This window comes from Corvus moneduloides, chromosome 8, assembly GCF_009650955.1.
Source record: "Corvus moneduloides isolate bCorMon1 chromosome 8, bCorMon1.pri, whole genome shotgun sequence".
In the NCBI taxonomy this organism is placed as follows: domain Eukaryota; kingdom Metazoa; phylum Chordata; class Aves; order Passeriformes; family Corvidae; genus Corvus; species Corvus moneduloides.
The window spans coordinates 23,003,073-23,024,805 of NC_045483.1; the positions used below are offsets into that span (position 1 = coordinate 23,003,073).

At 37.4% G+C, this 21,733-nt stretch overlaps 1 protein-coding gene across 50 annotated transcripts in view; it reads right to left on the reverse strand.

Moving 5' to 3' along the window:
- The window catches only part of KCNMA1 (potassium calcium-activated channel subfamily M alpha 1), a 444,344-nt gene that overhangs the window by 10,749 nt on the left and 411,862 nt on the right, over positions 1 to 21,733 (reverse strand). For 17 of the 50 annotated variants that reach the window (XM_032116877.1, XM_032116876.1, XM_032116875.1 and 14 more), the window contains 7 exons: positions 17,616 to 17,729; positions 16,832 to 16,915; positions 14,315 to 14,445; positions 6,481 to 6,675; positions 4,899 to 5,017; positions 2,944 to 3,168; positions 823 to 851 (listed from right to left, as the gene is read on the reverse strand). In XM_032116877.1, coding sequence (XP_031972768.1) covers positions 823 to 851; positions 2,944 to 3,168; positions 4,899 to 5,017; positions 6,481 to 6,675; positions 14,315 to 14,445; positions 16,832 to 16,915; positions 17,616 to 17,729 — 897 coding nt within the window. Of the gene's footprint in view, positions 1 to 713; positions 3,169 to 4,898; positions 5,018 to 6,480; positions 6,676 to 14,314; positions 14,446 to 16,831; positions 16,916 to 17,615; positions 17,730 to 21,733 lie in introns of those variants that run through there. The other 33 variants (XM_032116874.1, XM_032116872.1, XM_032116908.1 and 30 more) reach the window with 5 other exon arrangements.

Here is a 21,733-nt window from a genome sequence, read left to right on the forward strand (position 1 = left end):
AATTGTACACAATATTACTAAAAGTCAAAAGCTTTAGAATTCCAATTTTAGGATAGAAGACAGAGGTGGACTAGACTTCAGTGTAATTTGAAGAACTCAGATTTGCATCCATATTAGATATTCCTCTTCTGCTGCTCTCAGAGTAGGCAAGCTGCTTCTCTAATGTACTCTGTTTATATTTTTCCTATTTGAGCTGCACTGTTACACAAATACTATTTTTTTGGATAAAATCATTATGTAGGATGTGACAAGTGGCTTCATATTAACACCCTTCCTTTCTCTGCTAAATGGAAAACAGATAAAACATTAATGGAAAAGCATTTTGGTGTCAAAGCCATTAACGTTCTTCCAAAATGTGTAACTGCTCTCAACTATCTTCAATCAATACTGCCGACATAAAAAGATGCTCATGTACATACATGGGGAATAGGAGAGTAGGGAGGGGAAGGGAGGTAAGAAGTTGGAATGAAGAATGGGAAATTAAAGTAATGTCTGCACCACGATAGGCATCTTCATTGAGCAGGAACCTGGGTGTTTACAAAAGGACACGTGCAATTAGAAAGGCAAGCAGATGAGAGGATAAAAAAATAAAACAGGGTTGAGAAACAGCAGCAGCAGCAGCAGCAGCCAGTTTTACTTCTGGTTTGGAGGGAAAAAAAAGGCAAAAGAAAACCAACAAAACAACCAACCAACCAAACAAACCAATAACTGAATAAAGTTTGTAACTATTTTTTTTTAATTTCACAAGTTTTCACAAGGACAAAGTTATAGAGGGAAACCCACAGCAGTTGCTAGGTCATGCAGAACCATTAATTTTCATACCTTGGCCCATTCTATTCATCCTTGTTGCACTTTAGAAAAAGAAGTAAGCTATGTAAGTTTTACAATGCTTTTAAACTGTCATATTTCTGGTTGAGCACTTTAACTGGCACATCCTTGTAGTAATAAATATTCTCAGGGCAAAACATGATAACTTTCTTTGCAAAAAGGAACACATGAATTTTTCTTTATGATGAAGAGCAACTGTAATAGTCTCATTTGTAGGGGAGAACCATAATTTGCAACATATTTCACTGATTGGACTTACAGCTGCATTTGAATGCACACTCACACATATACACTGTATTCCAATCATTATGCTCAGCACTGCACAGTGGTATTCTCTGTAGCCCACTTACATGGTTCCAGGTTTTGTCAGTAAAAGTGCTTGGCTTTATTGTCAATTCACACAGCAAGCAAATCTTCAAAATTATCATGCTTGGGGAAGGGGAAGGTAGAAGACAATACTAACCATAAAAGCACCTTGTCTGGGTTGGCAGTTACAATGCTAATCATTCCAAATAGAAGTAATTTTTTTCTGTTTGCATGCTTTCTTGCTGGATAGCCAGGGAAGAGGGTATGTGTTTCTGCCCTCCCTACCCTCAGAAACCCTCCCTAAACCTAGAGCTAGTTGTATATTTCAAAATATACATTGGCTTCTGAAGTTGAAACCAAGAACAAAAAGTAAAAGCAAGCCTGAAGTATCATTTCTATGGCTGTCTAGGGCAGGTTCCTTTGCACTACTTTATTTAGTTCCCTGCCACAATTTTTTTTGGCTATATGTGTCATTGGTGACAATTTGCAAGAACTAAATTCTGGCAAGTGCCTGGAACATGTCGCCTCAGCACAGTGAATATTTCCAACCCAGCCCTCTTGTTCTCCTCATTAACTGTCTGGGGCACAGCACCTTTTCTCCCCAAATGGGAGAGATTTAAAGGCACTCAGTTGTCTTCCCTGCATTCCTGCATACTGGCATGCACCTGTTGAAAAAAAACAGGTAGAACATGCAGCAAGATTTCTGAAGGTTCTTCACATATTAGGATGCTTGTTGGAAGATTTATACCAACACTAACTTGGAAAAGTTAAATTACCATCTGGGGAAAGGAACAAAGTCCCTTGAGATCTGATATGTAAGCATAGAAAAATGCTTGCTCTTTTCTGAACATTATTTATTCTGTACATAAGGTGACTAATTCACCTTTTAAAGACGTAAAAGTCCCAAGAAGGCAGTTTTTAATTACTTACACCCAATATTTATGATACATATGGCTTTTTATCCCAAATGTCAAAAGTGAAAGAAAATATAGCTATTCATGTGGCAATATAAATAGACAGAATAATAATTTAATATGCAATTAGACTCTTTCTAAACTTAAATTAAACCACTGGAGTTTTACTACTTCATGCCCAGACAATTTCAGTGTTAAAGGGAAAATACACCATCTCCAAAAGACTAGTATTTTAGAGAAAGTTTTTAAACAAGCAGAAAAGTCCCTGATACTGCTTCGGTATAAAGCAGATGTGTAGCAATAATCTATACAAAGAGTGTAAGCCCTATATAATATAAGCTTTGAGAGTGAAAAATCAGCAGGGGGGTTTTTTTGCAGAGTTTTTGGGGTTTTTTTCAATAGGATAGTTTTATAAGCTTCAAATAAATGTATCAGCTCCTGTAAATATGAGTATTAAAAAAATCTACTGCAACATACATCAACACTTCTGCACTAAATGACTTTCTTTGTGTAACTCTGACATCAAGAGCAAGTGTTCATGTTAAATATACTCTATTTTTGGATATGTAGAGTAACTGCAGTGAGTTATTTATGTTTTCAGTGTGCCTATGGGTTTGGAATTCTTTTTTTATTCTCCCCTAGCATCATAAATAACTTTTGGTCCGTCTGCTTTGTTGCTGTTGTGCTTAAGGGTTTTATGGTGGTGAAATAAAAATGACAATCACATGCACACTGTCATACATATGCAAAATATGTGTACAAAAAGGGAGAACTCCATGGGAAAACAGGGAACATTACTGCTGGAAACATTAACCAGGGAGAATGGGTGGTGAATGCAAGTTTCACACACAGTGGGAGTAGATACACATATCAAAGTCTATCTTCCTGCACATACTTCTGTTTGTCCCGGGAATCCCTGGTCTTGGTGCGGTTCAGTCGGTTTGCTGTTGATGGGATAGAATGAACTGATGAGCTCTTCTTGCTGGAAGAATAGGAGGAATGGGAGGAATGAGAAAGACTGGCTCGGGACTGGCCAGCGTTGTGGTCAAATTGCATCAAACAGAAGATCAAGTCTGTCGGCACAAGCTCAAATTCATATGGTGGGTTTGTGATAACATAACTGGAGAGAAAGGAAGAAAAAAAAAAGAAAGAAAAAGAAAACAGGTTTAGATTTGTTCTAAAAATTTTTTTCTAGAGTTGTTAGCTCATGAACATTTACCCTAATGTTTGCATTTCTGTTTGTACCTAATTTTAGCTCCCATAATCCCCGTTATGATTTAGGAGCTTTTTATGTCAACTATCATTTTTTTAATGTTTTCTGTCAGACAGACATAATGTCTGAGAATGATGTTCTTCAAGTGAATCACATAATGATTTTTCAGAGAAGACCCCATACAAATCATGCTCCTTTCTCTGGATGCACCATAATGCAATGACTTTAAGCAAATAGATTTACATATTGACAAAAGCCAGTAGCATACACCACCACATCACCACAAACAGTATTTAAAAGAATGGCTGAAAAGCAGAGAGAGGAGGGTTTTATATGCAGCTTATTTAAATATATATTTAATATACATAGTTATTAAATATTTAAATACTGTCAACAGAAGTAGGGATATAATTATTGGTTTGGATTGTGACTGTAGTTAAAACAAGTTAAGGAAAATATATCAGTAACTTTATAGTGAGGTTAATTTTGTTCATTCATTCCACATGTACATTCATGGCCTCAAAGAGCATTTATAAAGAGAAATCTGCACATCCGAGAATCCAACATTGCTTAGTATAAATCCCAGGCCTGAAATAAAAACTCACTCAATTTCAAGAATCCCCACCTTCACCTAATGGCCTTTCAGGGTATGAAGGGCTTATAGACCAGCTGCTAAATTTTTTCATGCATGTGAAAAACAGACTTGAGCAAGGCAATAGGCATTTTCTGTCCAAGTAAGAAATGAATAAAAATCAAACACGAAACTCATTACTTCTTTTCAAATTAATTCAATGCTCATAAGAAATCTGCTTAGCTGCTTCAGGGACAGAAGTCCCTTATTAATCCAACAAATAATCCCAACTATAGCAACTACTGTGTAAATCTAAACGGCAAATCATTTTTTCTACCCAATTTCTTCCAATTCTTACAGAAGAAAGCGCTTTGGTGGGCTGCAGTGTTGTTTATTGCCACGTTCACCCAATAATGATGCTTTTTGTAGAGCACGAAATAGTAACAGATGGTAGATTTGTGATACTTCTGGTACGGGTCTGTGTGTGTATTTCTAGGAAGCAGTTAATTAAGACACATTTCAAGCAAGCTGCTAAATGGCCTTCAGTTTGCAAAGATGGAAATGTGTCTGCTCTATTTAAAGCAGTAAGGTCAGGCTTGGTGCTACTGAAGTAAAAATGTAGTCTACCAAGAGGAGAGTTTCCATTTACTGGAAGAAATTATGATTAGACACAGATGGTACTGATGGGAAGCCCACAGGAGTATTTTTTGAGCATTCAGAAGACAGACTAGCTACTGTAATTTAAATTATTATCCCACAACCTAGAGTTGATTGATAGAAGGAAACTGAAGTCCTTTCCTTGCATGCAAACAGTGGATCATCATAAAGCAAATAAGATAAAGATACGTTCTGAAAATTTAATTAAAAAATTTTGAATAAAATTAGCTGACAACTTAGGCTGCAATATCCAGCTTATGATTTAAAGTCAGATAAAGAGTCACCGTGAAATCCTCAAAGAGGATTGTGGAAAAGTTATGCAAAAATGGAGAAAGCTCTTTTTATATTTATTACCAGCACTGAGCTCTTCCTCGCTGAGAAGACTGAAAACAGTGAAGACTGGACTCACCGTTTAGTGCATTGGCTGGGAGTACTTAGATGGGCATCCCTTAATCGATAAATTCCAAAGCAAAGCATATTGTATGTTTTCAGTGCTTTACAAAATAGATCTCCATAACAACCTCCATCCTAGAGGAAAGACAGAAAATAAACAAAAAAAAGAGAACAGCACATTTTTTTCTTTTCTTTGCTCCGTTAACACAATGTCAGGGAACAGGTCGTTCAGTATGAACTTACAAAAAAAGGGACAATGTATAGACAGTCTGTTGTTTCTCTCAAATGTGAACATTTCACCCAATGAAATGAATAATCTGAATGTTTTATTCCAAATAAGTAACTATGTAAAGTGATGATTGTTATTTTGGAGAGCCTTGGTCCATGAAATAATGGCAAATTGGAAAGAGTGAATGATTTGCTTTAAGCTGGAAATATAAATTTTGGTACTAGACAATGCATATTCTACAAATTACTTTAACTGTGGTATTAAAATTGTTAGTATCTTTGACCCTTTCTTGGCAGCAGCCATACTGCCATCCAGACAAAAAACAATTCACCAGGAGCTCAACAGAAATTAGAGTTCTAAGGGTTTAAATGGATAATAAAATATCTGCTGCCGTAAAACAATGACTAAATGTATGACTAGCAAAAACATAAGTTTAGATTTGCTCATTTGTATATCCAAAAGAGTGATTCTTAAGTAATCATGAGAGTTAATGCATTCTGCCTTCACAGCTGTAGTGCAATTGAGGCTCTGGTGAAAGAGCATTTGAAAGACTGGTGTTGCTTATTTTATTTGTGGAAATGTTAAGCTGCATGCCGAAGTGTTTTGATGAGCTGCTAGTCTCAGCTACAACTGGACTGCTACATGAACTGAAAGACTGTAGGCTTCTATCTGTGTACTCTTGCTGCCCTAATCCTTAAACTGGGATTCCCTGTCATTTCTGTGAAGAAGTTCATTCCATTCTTTTTGGACAGAGCTGGTGAACACAAGGTTAATTTAAGAAACATCAAATCCTACATCATTGTCAAAGCAGAGTGGGTTCTCTCTAATTAGTTTGGGGGTTTTAAATTTTTTTGTTTGCTTGTTTTTTGACTTCAGTGGAGTCAAATTATCAGAAAATTTGGATTTCATAAGAAATTTAGTTCATCCAAAACCAGCAGAAAAAAACCCAACAACTTTGTTTTCAAGCTAATAAGCAGATTTTAAGAACCAGAAGCTCTGTGAAAACACTAAATAAGCTTATCAACACCCAAGAAAGATATATATATTGTGTGTACTTTGAATTCATTATTGCTACAATGATTATATCATCCAAAGCAGCTCATCCATCTCTTTAGCTGGCAATGAAGAAGAGCCACAGGATTTTCTGTATGAAATATGCAGGCAAGGAACCTGGGCAATTATACAGCTTCTTAAAAAGGCAAAGAGCAAACCTGGCACTCTGTGCTGTAAATTTTTAAGCAATCCAAAAGCTCTATTAAATTAAATAATAGAAATTATATGCTTACTAAGATAGATTTTTCACTCAGTCTGAGAGCAAGCTAGCATAGCAGAGACCAGCCTTGGTCCTACATTTCCCTCATGATCTTACCCCTAGGTCTGCAAATGGCCCATCATACAAAGCCAACTGAGCAACTCGACACCTGTCCCTGTTTGCAAGTGTCTGGGGCGTGCTGTAACCTCCTCTCAATGCATTTTCCTCAGCAATCAGTGCTTCCAGCTCTGGTGTGGCTCCTCCTGTTACCAATGTCCGTATCAGTGTGAGGATATTGTCATTGAAGTATGTCTGCAGAGATAAAAGAAAGCTCTTTAAGCAAACACCATTAAAGTCACAACTGAAGACATCCAAATTACAACTTTTCTGGGTTTCTGCTGTTTAAAGTTCTTGGCTGTCTCTTCAAATAATTTTATATAGAAAGTGAAAAGACAGCAGCCTCCAATTACTCTATTTTCTTCTATCCCATTAGGCTCCTATACTAGATCCTTCCTTTTAAACACCAATTCAGGCTGATTTTTATTAAAGTACAAAAATTTGAATGATTTATGTTTCCTATAATTGGTGTTAGTAGTGATGCAATGACTGCTTTCCTTCTCATCGCCCTCATGTCTAATAATGGGCTTTAGGACATGTAATTGTAAAATTCAGACCACATTTAAAGCTTACACAGGCTAGATTGCCTTTTTACTCTTGTCACCAATTCGTTGGGGAGCTGCCTTTGTGCTGCAAATGTCATTACTTATTACTGTGGCTGGACTCTAGCAGTCTAACCAATGTATTGTACTAAACATCTTATTACGAGACTTGACAGTGTTCAGACATAAGCATGTATCAATTAAACATCTTGAGTTCATTCCAGATAAATGTATGATGAGTCTGGGATCCTGGTGGTCCTTTTAAAAAACTCTAGGGTATAGGGTAAGTGTGGTTTATTAGGGAAGATTTACTCCACACTGACATTTTGCCAGCATCTGTAGCACTGCTGGTCTGTCAGGCAAACAATGGGTATTTAAAATATTAATTTAAATCCAGATGAATGACTTTCAAGTTCACTTAAAAGTATACTGGTATAGTTCAGACATACTCAGTTAAACATCTGCAATGTATTGTACTGGGCAAAAAAAAAACGTTGAACAAAAAAAAGGAAAGACTGTCACTTATAATGTCACCAATGTCTGAGTTTTCAGAAGCTTTGCAAGTGCCGGGGACATAAAAGGAGAAAATGAGCTCACTGTAGAGTACACAGGATTGACATTACTGGATTTCTGGATTTTGTTGAATTTAGGACTTAGAACAAATGCTTGTAATCCAACCAAGTGAAAATGAATGCTGAATTCTCAAACAGTGCTTGCTGTCTAAAGATAAACTTTTTAAATAATATTTTTCAATGAAATTCATTGCTCCATCCATATAATGTAATTGAATTTAATACATGGGTAAACTGAGGTACAGGTTGAAATATTTTATCCTGAGATCAAAAAGCAGAACTGGCTTCCTATCCATGTTACTTTGATATTCTTTCTTTGTATAATGAAACTCCAGTTTCATTGTTTGCTGGAGATGACAGATAAAACAGAAGAAAATGAGTTCTACGCAGCAATGTTTTTCACTTTACATTGAGGTTTTGTAACTTCAAGCTTCTCTGCTTATTTACATAGGCATAGATGCCATTCACCTGTTGACTAAATTAAAATGAACATATTCTTATTGTTATACATGGCCTAAAGCAAATATTTGCATCTCATCAACTCCAATTATTTTAAGTTAACCTGGGTAAGGGACTACATATTTTAACTACAAGGCATATTGTAAAGAGTAGTCTGACATAAGTAGAGGTTCAGGAAGATTCAGCTAGTCTAAAACAACAGCTAATCTCAAATCAGCTCTTACATATGTGGATGCACTGTGTAACAATTCAAGTGTAATACTCAAACCTCTCTTAACATAAAGAAAAATCAATGTGACCCCTTGCAGGAATGTAAGTCTGGAGCGATTACATGATGTTTAATAGGAATTGCCACCGTGAGAGAGAGAAGACATTCAGGCATGACTGTTTATTTTTCAATTACTTCTTCCTTGATGTCCCTGAGATGAGAATCAGAGTTGCCCTCTTTGGCAACTCTTCCCACTGTGCTATACTTCTATGGCAAAGCTAAGACCCTCACTAGTAAAAGAGGCAGCATTTATTGTGGAACAATGGCTTAATTTGGGTTTCACACCATGACTGATGTGGATGGCACCATTTAGTCAGATGGATGAGTGCAGCCAAAAGATGGTTTTTGGTTTTTTTTCTTTTGCAATCAATGGGAGAAAAGATTTCAAGTTTTGGGACAAACTGCTGCAGCATTGTGTCTGATCAGAAAATGCCCAATGATAAGCAAGAAAAGATGGATGAATAGGAAGATGTAACTTGACACCTTCTGCTAAATAGGGTTACTTCCTCCTGTACTAACGTATTTAACACTCAAGGAAAAGCTGTCTGTCCATGCTTTTGATTGTCACAAAAATCAGTCTCCTCATTACATCTTGCCAGTTTGGAACTAGGGGAACACTGAAAAGCTGAACTAGCTGATATACATTTCCTTTGGAATAATAATACACTGAAATTAATTTCAGAGTGATCTTCTACTTGCTCTTTGGGAGGGTACATGGCCTGGATATGCCAGTACTAATAAGAAACTGACTTACAGAATGTCTTTGGAAAGGTGCTGTTGTACTTAAAGTAACAAGGCGCTTTCCAGTCATTTAAAAGAATCCCCTTTGTTGAGTGTAAAATCATAACTGAGGAAATACTTGTTTGCTACTGTCATTAACCAAACCCCACACTGGACATGTGCATGATATCACTTTAATTGGCATCCGGAATGAGAATATGGAATAGGTGTATTCTAAACACAGCAAAAAGGAAATGCATTATAGACACTGAAACTGGGTAAATTACAAGGCAATCATGACACAGATATCTGAGCTAGCACTGCCACCTAGCCCTTGCTTCTGAATTGTAGTGCAGCTCTTTCAAATGTCTCAAGGATGCTTTCCCATTTGTTCAATCATTTTTTAAAGTATAATTACCAGAGTGCTTATGTTTTGCAGTTAATGCTGTCATGTCTTTTAAATTAATTGGTCTTCTACAGAAAATTTAACTGAAAATTAGCACATCTTTTAATAATATTGCTTTAACTTTAATAGCACTTTGCCTTTCATTTATAATTACGCTAAAATTGTCATTTTTCAAGTTATATCTGCCTTTTTTGTGTTTGCTAGTGGGTTTTTGAATGAATTTCTTTTATGAAGACTCCTCCTCCACTATCTGCAGCTTTGAACCTCACTTTCAAACAAATATTTTAACTTGCTTTTCTTTCTCAGTTGGAGGAATAATATATATCTAAACCCGAGGAATGACGGAGCTAACATCAGTAATTCATACCAATAACAAGAGGGCCTTTGAGCCAGAATCAACAGCAGAAAATAAATAGCAGCATTTCACCATTTGAAAATCTATTAATTCTCAAACTATTGTCTAAACTTTAAAGACGTTTGGGATACTTTAAGTTACAAGATGATGCTTGCTAATTCTCTAAACAGACTTTCATGAAAAATATTCTTGTTTCAAAATGCCCATATCAAAGATTAGAAAAAGCTTCTTTTCTGTACAAATAAGACTGTGAGGTTCCCTTCGGGAGAACTCTTGAGTAAGAGCTATAATGAAAAGTTATTTTTAACTTTTTAAACTATTTTCTTCCATCCCGTGCTTTTGTTTATATGAAGAAAAACTAGGATTTGGTAATACAGAAAAAAATCAAGACCTAAAGTTCTAGCACAAGCAAATGATTTCCAGGATAGCGAATGTTAAATGGTATAATCTGGCTCTGGAAATCCTTGCTCCAATGGCACCACTCCGGCAGCACCTCGGATCTGTTGCAGTGGTAGGTGTGGGAGGGATGCCAGCCTGCCAGAACTTCTGTAGTTCTCGTATCTTCAGTGCCAGAAGGAGTCACAGGGAAGCTTCGGCTCTCAGGCCACCTGCTCAAACCTTTGAAGGTACTGTGTGTTGATAAAACTGTTTCCTTGCATGTAGAGGATTTTATGGAATAACTATCTCAACAAGAAAGGGAAAAAGTACTTCTGCTCAAAAATTTGCTCCTCTTAGGCTATCCTATGTCATGTAACTTTTCTACAGCTGAACATTTTTAAAAAACAGTCACATAATCTAAAAGATGCTTTCAATCCCACACTTTTTAGTTACATTTCACTTGGTGATGGAAGCATGCTCTGCTTTCCAGAAGTAGTGCTACCTTGAGACTGACAGAAAACGTGTATTATTACCTGGGTTTGGATATGCTACAACAAAACCAATATTAATATATCATTCAAGTACCTGATGGCAGTAGATCTCTCTTCAAAGACACAATAATGATTAGCTGGAGCATTTTAATAATAGCCACTGCCACAGTTACAACATGACCCATGCCCAGAGCCTTCCCACAGAGCACAGCAATGCTCTTGAAACAAACCTGGAGAGACCACTGCTACCAGCTCTTCAAAAACACAATGCAGGTTTTGAGCTTGTGATTGTCCTCTGAGCAACTACAACTACAACAACTCTGGGTAGCTAGTTTGAGCTACTACACTGTGAATCCTGGGCTTGTGGAATATATTGCCTTGGCTGCAAAGGCCAAAGTGGGTGTGATGCCTTAGGTTTTAATCTTTATATTTTTCAAATTCTGTACTGCTTGGTGTGTGACTCTGGAGTTTCTTGTAGCCTGTTAACTTCTGCTCTCTCATGCTAGGTAGACATAACAAAGCCTCTCCGGCCCCGCTTTCCAAGGACACCAAGACTGTCCTAGGCCAAAAGTATAAACCAAAGAGCCTTTAAAGGGGGGAGTAAGCTGAGGGGAAAACTGAAGCTTTAATCGGAGAATTAACCCTGCTATGCAAATGAACCAAACCTATAAAGAGGGAAGAACTCGTGACCTTAGGTCCATCCTGGGGTCCATTTTGAGAATGGCTTCAGGCTCTGCAGGGGGTACCTTTGAAGGCCTTTCAAATAAATACCTCTTTTAATCCTTTACTCCTGTCTAGTCTCTGTTTCTAGGAGGCCTCTTAAGGCATCAGGTGTAGATGACCTGAAAACTAAACTTCATTAAACTTTTACCTTTGAAATATGGAAATAACAGACAATTTCAAATTGAAAATGTCCAGTACTGTCATTTTATAGGAAATAATGCTGAACTAGCAGAACGTAAAGATCTCCAGCACTCAGACTTGAATTAGAAAGTTACCAAATTTTCTAATCTGTGATTCATGAGTTGGGTTTAATGTACTACTTCAATATTAATAAAACTATAAAACATTAAATAATACTTTAATACCGATTAATACTTTAGAATTATTATTATGCAATAACTGAATACTTAGGCAAATTATTTTAAAAACATTTTTTAGCTCTTTTTTTATATACATACATCTATATGCCTGTTTCAAATTACCCACAGGTCAGAAATCATACCGTATGTACAGGTATTATTCGACTTTCTAATCTTTCTTACACCTGTTTTACTACAAAACCCCACTACTGTGGGGAGAGATTAATTCTTGAAGGAGCAGTTCATGCATTGCACTGTACACTACATAAAGAATTTTCATTACAGAGGTATCAATAGAGATAATAAATTGGAATTTTCCCATACAAAATAAGCAGTAAAAACCCCTGAATCACTAAGTAGATGGAATAATGAACTATATACTTGTCTCCAAGTGAGCTAGCAAAGGACAGCACAGTGCAAATCATATACTTCTTACAGAATTCCAGTGCAATTAATAGCATGAAAGCATGATCTCACAATTTAGCTAGGATTTGGGGTTCAGTTTGCCCATACTGGCAAGTATAAAGTTAGTCAAATTAAATAGAAGCTGTTTGCTAAAAGCAAGTGTACTCCAGAAAAAAAAAAGAAAATAAAGGTAAGAAATAATATAGTGCAAATAGATTAGTTTGTATGAGAAACACTCTTTTCCTTGGAGAAGAAGTGGAAGGAGAACACACCTTCCCCATGAGACTAAGGATAGTAAAGGGAAAACATCTCACACATTTTACACTTTCTGAAGGGTCAGGAAGAATTGTACTTTTCCAACTCCTTACTGGGCCTTTGAGGAATAAAACAGAAAATAACACTGCCACTGATCAGAAAACTGGTGAAAGAAAAGACAGGATAGTGAACAATTCTAACTGACTGAATCCTTGGCTTGTCTTCTTGGTTAGTTATTTTTTCAAGTAGAGAATTTTCTACTCTTGTTATCACATTTCTCTGGCTTCAGCCTGCAGTGTCCCTGACACATAATATGACCACTTAGATGTGAAAATATTTAGAAAAAGGACCGTTATGGAAAGGAACTGCAGAAACAGAGGGGCATGTTGTCCAAAACTAAGAGTTAATAAAAGCTAGCAACGACTAAAAGTATTAAAATTTCTGAACAGGCATGCTGTACCTATTTTTCATTACATCCTTATTATTTACTTGAGATACCTTTGCACAAGAAAGCAATGATGCCCACAACATGTCATTCTATGGCAATGCTAGTGGCAACCAGAAGGATTAGCCCTACTTTTTTCTTGATTCTCAAGTGCCCTACTGAACAATACATTCAGAGACATTGACTTAGATAATAATGGGAGTAGAAAACAGCTCTAAGTAACATTTGGAACCTTCACATTAAATTATTCCCATTTATAATGTGAATATGCTAAATATTTTATAGATAGAGACTTTAATTAGGGAAGGTACAGAGTTTAAGAGTGCTTGCTTAGGTTTCCTGAATTTGTCACATCTACAAAATACTGTAAATAGCTTTCAAGAAAAGCATTTTCTGAGGTTATTGAAAACTCATAGGCTGCATTAGAATAAAATTTTATCTGTGTAGACTCATCTTTTCATCTGTGGATGGAACATATGAAAAATATAGCAGGGAAAAATCACAAAATACAGATACATAAGTATGAAACACAAATAAAATAATAAAGATCACTATGAATTCTTTTTAAAAGTAGAAAGTTTAATTCTGAATTCAGGTGAAGGTCAGAGTTGGCTCCTTTAGAGAAACCCATTTGCTCATATGTAGTGTTACTTGGGATTTACAACAGATCATTCATAGCACTATGGAATTTTATTCCACAAGGAACTCAGAAAGCCCATGCTCAGATTTTAAAAGGACTATGTCCTTGCTATATCTAGCAGAGTTTAAGGTCCCTCTGAAAGAAGTGGAGGTCACACAGAGCAAGAATGGTCTGAAAACTCAGCCAGTATGGGGAGGATGAAAAGGAGCATGACCGAGGCGTTTGCTCCAGAGATGTGCTATGGCTGCAAACCAAAAGCCCCAATGAAGACATAACCAAAGGCCACCATCTGTGGTTTCTGGCATGCACTGAAGTTTTGATTCACAAGAAAACTCATATGAAAAAGAGAGGATAACCTCCCTTCACACAAGTAGAGTTCATGAGATGTGTACAATGGCTTTCACGGAGTTCTATCAGTGTCCCCCAGCACTCATACTCAGACCATCACACATAGCTACAGGAAATTAAAAGCTCAAAACACAGTTGATGCTGTCTGACAAGAATGGTGAGCATAGGGACTGACACACTGAATTTGGCTCTGGGTTTAGGAGGAAGAGACAACTTTTTTTGGAAAATATTATCCTTAAAACCTGACATGAGACCGTTTCCTTACAAAATTGTGGACTCTTGGAAGTCCTAGATATCTCGGTTAAAATCTCTGTGTCCAACTAAGAAAATAACCTAGCTTAGTTCCAAAATTCTCTTGACATCTAAGAAAAATACATCTTCTGCCTACCTGTGGAAAAGTTCCTACACTTTCACACTCTTTCACAACAAGTCTGACAGAAGGGAATGAAAAAGGTTTTGTTTGCTTACTGCGCTCATGAGAGAGTCCAGCACGCTGACGGCAAATGCGGTTCCACATGCAAAGGGCTGCGTGAGATACAGTTCTGTGTCTGGATCATCATCATCATCTTGGTCCAAGAACTGAACATTTGAATCATTTACTGAAAATAACAATAATAATATTAAGAGTAAAATCGAAAGGTGTTTCTGGGTCACCAGCATGTGACCTTACACATCACACAGTCAAAGAAAAAGAAACGGCATATGTCTGGAAACACAGACTTGGGTCTTTGACGTCACTGAAAATGAAATCAAGATGGATGTGAAAATGTGCGTTTAAAAATCTGTTGCTCATTATCTTGCTCCTAAGAGGTGACACTCTTGTTCTTGACAGGTGACTACCCCTTTCCTGTAAAGTAGCTTCTTGGCACCAGTTGCCTGCGCTCAAAATGAGATACATTATGCTCTTGTATATTGAGACAATTGTAGTATATTGGTGGGGTACAGTGGCTGAGGCTGTATGCATGTACAGTGAAACATTATCACAAGATACAAAGTTAGTAAAATAAAGACTGTCAAGAAAACTCTGACATAGCCCACAGGCATCTGTTAGATGTGCTGCTGTGATTCTTCCTGGAGTGGTGTTAATGCACTTACAGCTCAAAGGAGGATAAACTGTCCCTTTAACATGCATCTATCTGAATGAATGAGCAGTTATTCTCTTGCAGCACTGCCTTTTGTTCAAATATTTGTCTCTATAACTTCACTTTCTCAGCCACAAATTCTACATTAGCCAGTATGAAAAAGAATCTACATCAGGCTGTTTTAGAGAAAAGCCCAAATAAAGTAGTATTTGTCATTTTGACTTTCTCTGGCATTTCATTGTCACAGTTAAGCTCTCTGCCTCCAACTCATTCCAACTAAAAATAGTTGTTTCCTTGAGATCAGTGTATCAAGTGGATCATATTTCATGAAATATTTCATTTCCATATTAGTCTCCCTCAGGCATGAAAGCACAGACTGCTTAGCTATGCCATTGAAATACCCTTCAACTTACTAAATGACAAATTAATTTCAGTTCCCATGCAAGAAAGGGAAATGAAAAACTTCTTGAGCATTTGAAACTGTACACACTATGTCCCTATTCCCCATGTGAACGCATCTCCTGAGCCAACCCAGCAAACTCTGAAAAGAACATAAAAGTTGCCGTTACCTTGATCAGATTTCAGCTCTGGACTTCCTAAGTCAGAAATTCTTCCACCTGCTATTCTGATGATACCTTCTCATACAGTTTCTTTCTTTCCCATATAATCTTATTTTACATCCACTCCTTTTTCAAACTCTCGATACTAACGTGCTTGCTATGTTTAGCTTACAAAACATGAATTACTACAGCTAAAGCCTCATGATAGCTGTCTAAATGAGATGAGGATAGAATTTAAAATTCTGGCCTTTGCACTCCCTGATGTAACTGTTTAAACATAACACCTTAGTACAGTAATAAGAGAAATGTTCTGCCCTGGGAATCAGAAGAGTCCAAGAAAACACCAATATCCACAATACTTCTTTCTTTAGCACAATACCTATCAATTTATCCTTCAGATTCTTGAGAAATACAGTATTTAAAAGCCTGCTGTATAGTTTCAAAATGTACTTTTTGAAAAGCTTATACCTCAGTTTAATTTGCTAGTCGAGAGTAGGCACTATTGACAGTAGCATCCTTTTTCTACCTTCCTCTAAGGTAGACTGACATCTGTCTTAGACACCATGCTAGCCATGCGTGGGGGCAGTTCCTGAGGTCCTACAAATCTATTGTGAGTTCTGCAGGTGTGTGTTTACCCTCAGCATCTTTATCTTTCTAATGCAAGTTATCACTGGGATTTGTGGGCCAGGTGAGCTGGGTTCGAACAGGTGGTGCTGTGCCATAGGGAAAAGCTCATCAAATGCTGCTCCAAAGGCTGGTGAGAGCATTCTGTGTTGAGAGGGAACCACGCAGAAGCTTGGCTGCTTCTCTACAGCTTCAAAACCTGAGCTTCTGAGAAAAAGCCTACTCTACAAAATAAACAAAAAAATAGCTTGAGGGAAAGTATGATGCTTGGGGTTTTTTCTGGTATCTTTTACTTCTTCTTGGACCTCCTGTGAAAGCTGCTAAGGCATGTCCACCAAATTGACAACAGGCTGAAGTGACAAAAAAAGAAAGAGAAAGAAGAGAGAAAAGGAGAGAAAAATTGGTGTAGGAGAGCAAGGGCCAGGGAGGTGGGGACTCAGGCCAAAAACAATGAATTGGTGAGGAGGTGCTATGAAAACAGCCGGCAGGTCAGACGATGTGATCAAAGGTTTACTGATGCTGCGTGAAAAAAAATCATTAAGAAAGACTAGAACGAGACAGTCAATTTCAACCAGAATCACAAATAAAACACATTCAAAGCAGTGCCATGAGGGTAGCCCCTCTGATACAGCCAGATAAATAAAGGAAAAGCTGATGACAGTAACAACAACAACAACAGAAAATAAGACAGTGATGTGAAGGAAAAAGGCACTTCTTACCCAGTTCAGTTATCATTAGAATGTGGGTTCCACTGTTTTTTTCCTGACTGATTGAAACCAAAGGCAGAAGTTTGCCAGGCTTAGCTAGTAAGTAAAGTATTTAGGGGGAAAAGAAAGTACAGAAAGAGAATAAAGTAAGGGAAAAAGACAGGTAAGGCTCTAAAAAATAAAACTGAAAAAGAAAACAGGACAAAGGACCACAAATCAAGTTTGTATTTGCCATGAAAAAAACAGAACAGCTTCTGCACTTCACATCACACCACTTGACAACATAAATACCCACAGCTAGAATGGAAATCAGTGTCTAGTTACCTACCATCATTGTATTCTCAGGAGTGAAATATCTCATACTATTATACAGACTTTGGTTACACATGATTAAACAGTTTTGGACCATGAAGAAATAAACAAATGGCCTCTTACAATTGATTAAATGCACAGGAAATATCTGCTTATACTTACTGTGGCCTTTTTCCTTTTCTAACCTTAGCCCAAAGACCCCTGCTTGTTTGTTACACTATGCAAAAAGCATCTTGTCTGATAGAATATTTACTTAAGAAAATGGAGAAAACCCAAAGGAGAGAAATATATTTCAGTTATTCAAATAAAGTGAACCAACTGTTACTAAACTTTCTTTAGAGAGAGTAACTGAAAGCAGTTATCAGAAGAGAAAACATAACAGTGTAAGACACAGTATGGGTAATTTTTCTGTATCTGCGTAACAAGGAAAGTGGGAAAAATACATGGGAATGTACATGAAAGGATAAATGTTAGCTTTTCTTACCTAGCTCTGTTATAATAGGGATGTTGGCTCCTGTTGTAATGGAGGGTTGACGTAAAAGGCCATGGACTGGACTGTTGTCTGGAGACGACCTATCCATCCCAGGGGGTGTAAAGCCTAAAAGGAAAAAAAAAAGAAAAGAATAGAGAAAATAGAGAAAGTTTACAGAGGAAAAACTACACACAAAAAAAAAGATCTCAAAACAAACACCTTTCCTTAAACAGCAATTAAGATTTTAAAGAGTACTGTTTGTAAACTGTAATACAACCATGAGGAACAAACTGCTTCCATTAGCCAGTTTTAGGTTTGATCAGAAATCAAGATTTAAAATAATCAAACTTTTCCAGGAGCACTACCACCCACTCATGTTAGGGTTTTTGTAATGGTGTGCACCATTTATAATATTCATTTCTGTGAGGATTACAATTGTAGGAATACTGGGATGGAAGGGTCCATTCTAACAGACAAAAAGGATGAAAGAAAAAAGACACAGGTTTTCAAATGGTATGTAAGAAGATTGCTTGAAAAGAACTGGAAGAAGTGATGATGTGAAGGAAACAAAGGTGGAAGAGGAAACACGCTGGAAGGCACTCACAGGAAAAACAAAATCTGGAGACCAGCAACATTCACCTTTAAAAAAGACTGAGTCTCTACAGTCTGACTCAGCCAGAGTCTCTACAGTTTGAAATGGAGTTCTTGACATTGAGCATTTTTTTATCCATTTTTTTTTCTTTAAACAAAAAATACTCAGTCAAAACCATTTGGAGTTTGATTGTAAGTAGGTAGTTATACAAAAAAAAACAGGTAGTTATACAAAAGCTCATGCAATAGCAGAAGTGGAAATTCACCGTTGAGACTAATGCATTCTATCTCCCTTGTCCAGTAAAGCTACAGAAAGCATGGGAATGCTCATTGCAGAAGTGACGGTGAAGCTAGAAGGTGACTTCTGACCTTATGGTTTCATGTAGACCAATGTCAAGGCAGCATTTTTAGGCAAAATCTGTCTGCTAGGACAGACAGACAAATAGGATTGAGCCAAGCTTACTTTAAGCCACACTTTTTAGAAAATACTTTTTTTTTTTTTTGTACATATTGTTCCCAAGTTCTTTGACTTCACACCCGACATCCAGGGACAGACTTTTGGTCCTCTGTCACTAGTTCTGAATTCTCCATATACTTATTCTAAACTAATCACAGCCAACTTAATTCCTGACTTAATTTCACTACCTTCTTGCAGTGTGGAAACTGTTTCGCTCCACTAAATTCATTGATACATTCACCTGTTAGTGAATTCAGAAGTTGATATGATATTATCTACCTTACCTTTCTTCAATTTGGGGACCAATTTAAAAACCACGAAATCTCTAAACTAAATTGTAGTTTAACCAAAATACTGGTTTTATATTGCCTTAAGGATTTATGGTTCTCTTCCAGTGATTATTACATCACTCTTAAATTGCCCCTAAACTACAAGGACCACTAGATTTGGGCTTCTTGATTTAATGGGATTTAATTTTCTCCTTCCATTCATCTATCCCTATGTTTTGTCTGTATCACATACAGAATATACAGGTAACAAAACTAGAATCACTGGGAAGAGACTTTCTTAGCTCTGCAGAAGGTACTGGTATGAATTTCATTCTATCACAAGAAAACTAGACGCAACATGGTGATTGTACAGACAGGATAGCTTAAAAAGGGAGTGAAAAGTCTGTGAAGAAATTCCTCAGGAGAATAGAAGTAGATATGATATCTTCAACAGGCTTTCAAGACAAAAGCATTGTCATAGAGAAACCTAAGTGAGTAAAGAAATTTTATATAATATTACCAGTGGATAGAAAATCTTTAGAAAGCAAATTTCTTAGAGGCAATGGGAAATGTTAACAGCAGTCATGTAATACGACCTGTTGTGCTGAACTCAAGAAGACCAGCTTGGTGACAGTGAGCTGCAGTCCCAGCCAGTTTTGGTTTGCAGATGCTTCCTTGTATCTGGCACTACGACTGAGAGCTGTTTTGGCTCTTTGGATGTTTACCTCTTCATGGCAGAGCCTGAGATTCCGCAGGCTCACCAAGTGAATCTGATGGATGGTCCTTCAGTCATCACCTCATAACTTACAGGTAACACTGACACTCTCACAACAGCAGAAAAATTAAAGTGGGACTCCAAAGGGAGGAAATGCTCTCTGAGGACAGGTGGGTATCTGAGGGGAGGTGTAACACCTCCCTCTGCAGCAGGATCCAGTGTTTTAAGTCTTGCATTCTGTTATGGAATGCTTTCTGTTAGGAGATGCAAGATATGGCCTTTGCTACATTAGAAAAAGCTCAAGTAGCTGAAGAGTCCTTGAGCAGTTAAGGTGGCAGGCCCAGTTGGGTCCTCTGCTGAATTACAAGTCAAAATGGCAACAGCAAGACTTTTCACGCTCACTTATCTAAAAGAAAATAGAGCTAATACTGTCCTCATGCACTCTAGGGGTTGTACTGCTGGGAGTATCCCTAGAGGCTCTGCTTCTCCCTTTCTTCCTGCAGCCTTTCCTCCCCCCATCTCAGGATGCATTTCCTAAACCACCTTCCAGTGAATCAGGCCCTTCAGATGGTAGGAGCACATCAGTATTTCCCTACCTGTTAAAGCAAATTGAAGTCAGCATAACTCATCTAAATGTGTAAGTTCTTCCTGCCTCCCCTCCACTGCAATGTGCACACACACAGAAACACACACACTCTCCATTGAAGGCCATTTGTAGCCACCTCTCTAACCCTTAGAATATTTTTCTTCCTGGGATGGTGTCAGGAGATTGAAGTAAATGTGGCATTTTTGTTAGACACGGACTGTCAGAAGCTCTGTAATTGCACACTGCACACATAGTGCATTCAGTCTGAAATGCAGGAAGCATGCTAAAGGGATCTTGTTTTCTCCTTGAATGAAAAATAGATTCATGCCTTAATATTTTTCATCCTACTGTCTTGAAAGATGTGAGAAGTATCTGAGAATTTAATTTCCTTGCTCGTACTTAATTCAGACACTTCTACAAATACACTTTTAAGAAGTATAAAAATCTTGCAATATTTTCAGGAAAAGGAAAACTGGTGGATTTAGGGACTTTGTGTGCTTATATTTAGAGTCACAAGACAGTGAACACCTTCAAGACACATTCCTGCTCCTAAGTCACCAAGTAATTTCCATACATAGGCTCATAGGCTGTCTGCTTTCTCCTCCAGAAGACATAACAAAAAAAAAAAAAAAAAAAAAGGCAGGAAACTAACCTGCTTTATCAGAACTTTCATTTAAAGGCATGAAAAACTACAAGTGACAGCTGTGCAGATTCAGTGAATGTGACATTTTTGAATTTCTTCAACTTGACAAGTAAACACCTTAAATCGGTAATGCTATATGCATAATACATGACCTGTATTTTGACATCCATCATCAAATGCTGACTTGAGGAAATACAGGTTTGTATGTCAAGGAATAGCACCCATAAAGCAGGGAGAAATTCAGGTCACGGGGTATTAGGGAAACTATTTCATTACAGAAGCTGAAACAAGCTAAGGCATCAGATTTAAGATCCATTTTCAGCTGTGAAAAGATTCAATTCCTCTGCACAGAGCATTCATTTAGAAATGACATGCTTTCCTCACAGCCTCTTTTCATTTTCCTTTTCATATTCCATTTTCTCCTTCAGTCCCCAAACCTTGTTCCCTTAATGCTCACAAAAATCATAAAACAGGGCTGATAGTTGTGATCTTACAAACAGTGTCTCCTTGTTCAACAAACAACTGAGGGAGCTCTGGCTACAACTGCTTAAAAGGATCAGCTTCTACAGTAAAACTCACATGCCTGTGCAAGTCTGAGCACAGTCGCCATGAAAGGAAACCCAGTGACAATGGGGGGGCTTCTGGTGAAGGGAATTCTCTTTGCCAACAGTTAGGAGGTAAGGTACAGTAAACCCGTATCACTTCTGGGAGTCACTGCATCTGGTACTAAATTGCTGTACTGGGTGAGTGGTTGACTTTGTATCGCTTGAATTTTGCTTTTTTGTGGCTTGTTTTTGTTTTCCTCATTTAATAAACTGGCTTTACTTCAGGCCATCAGTTTTTTTCTTACTGTGGGACTTAGTTGTCAG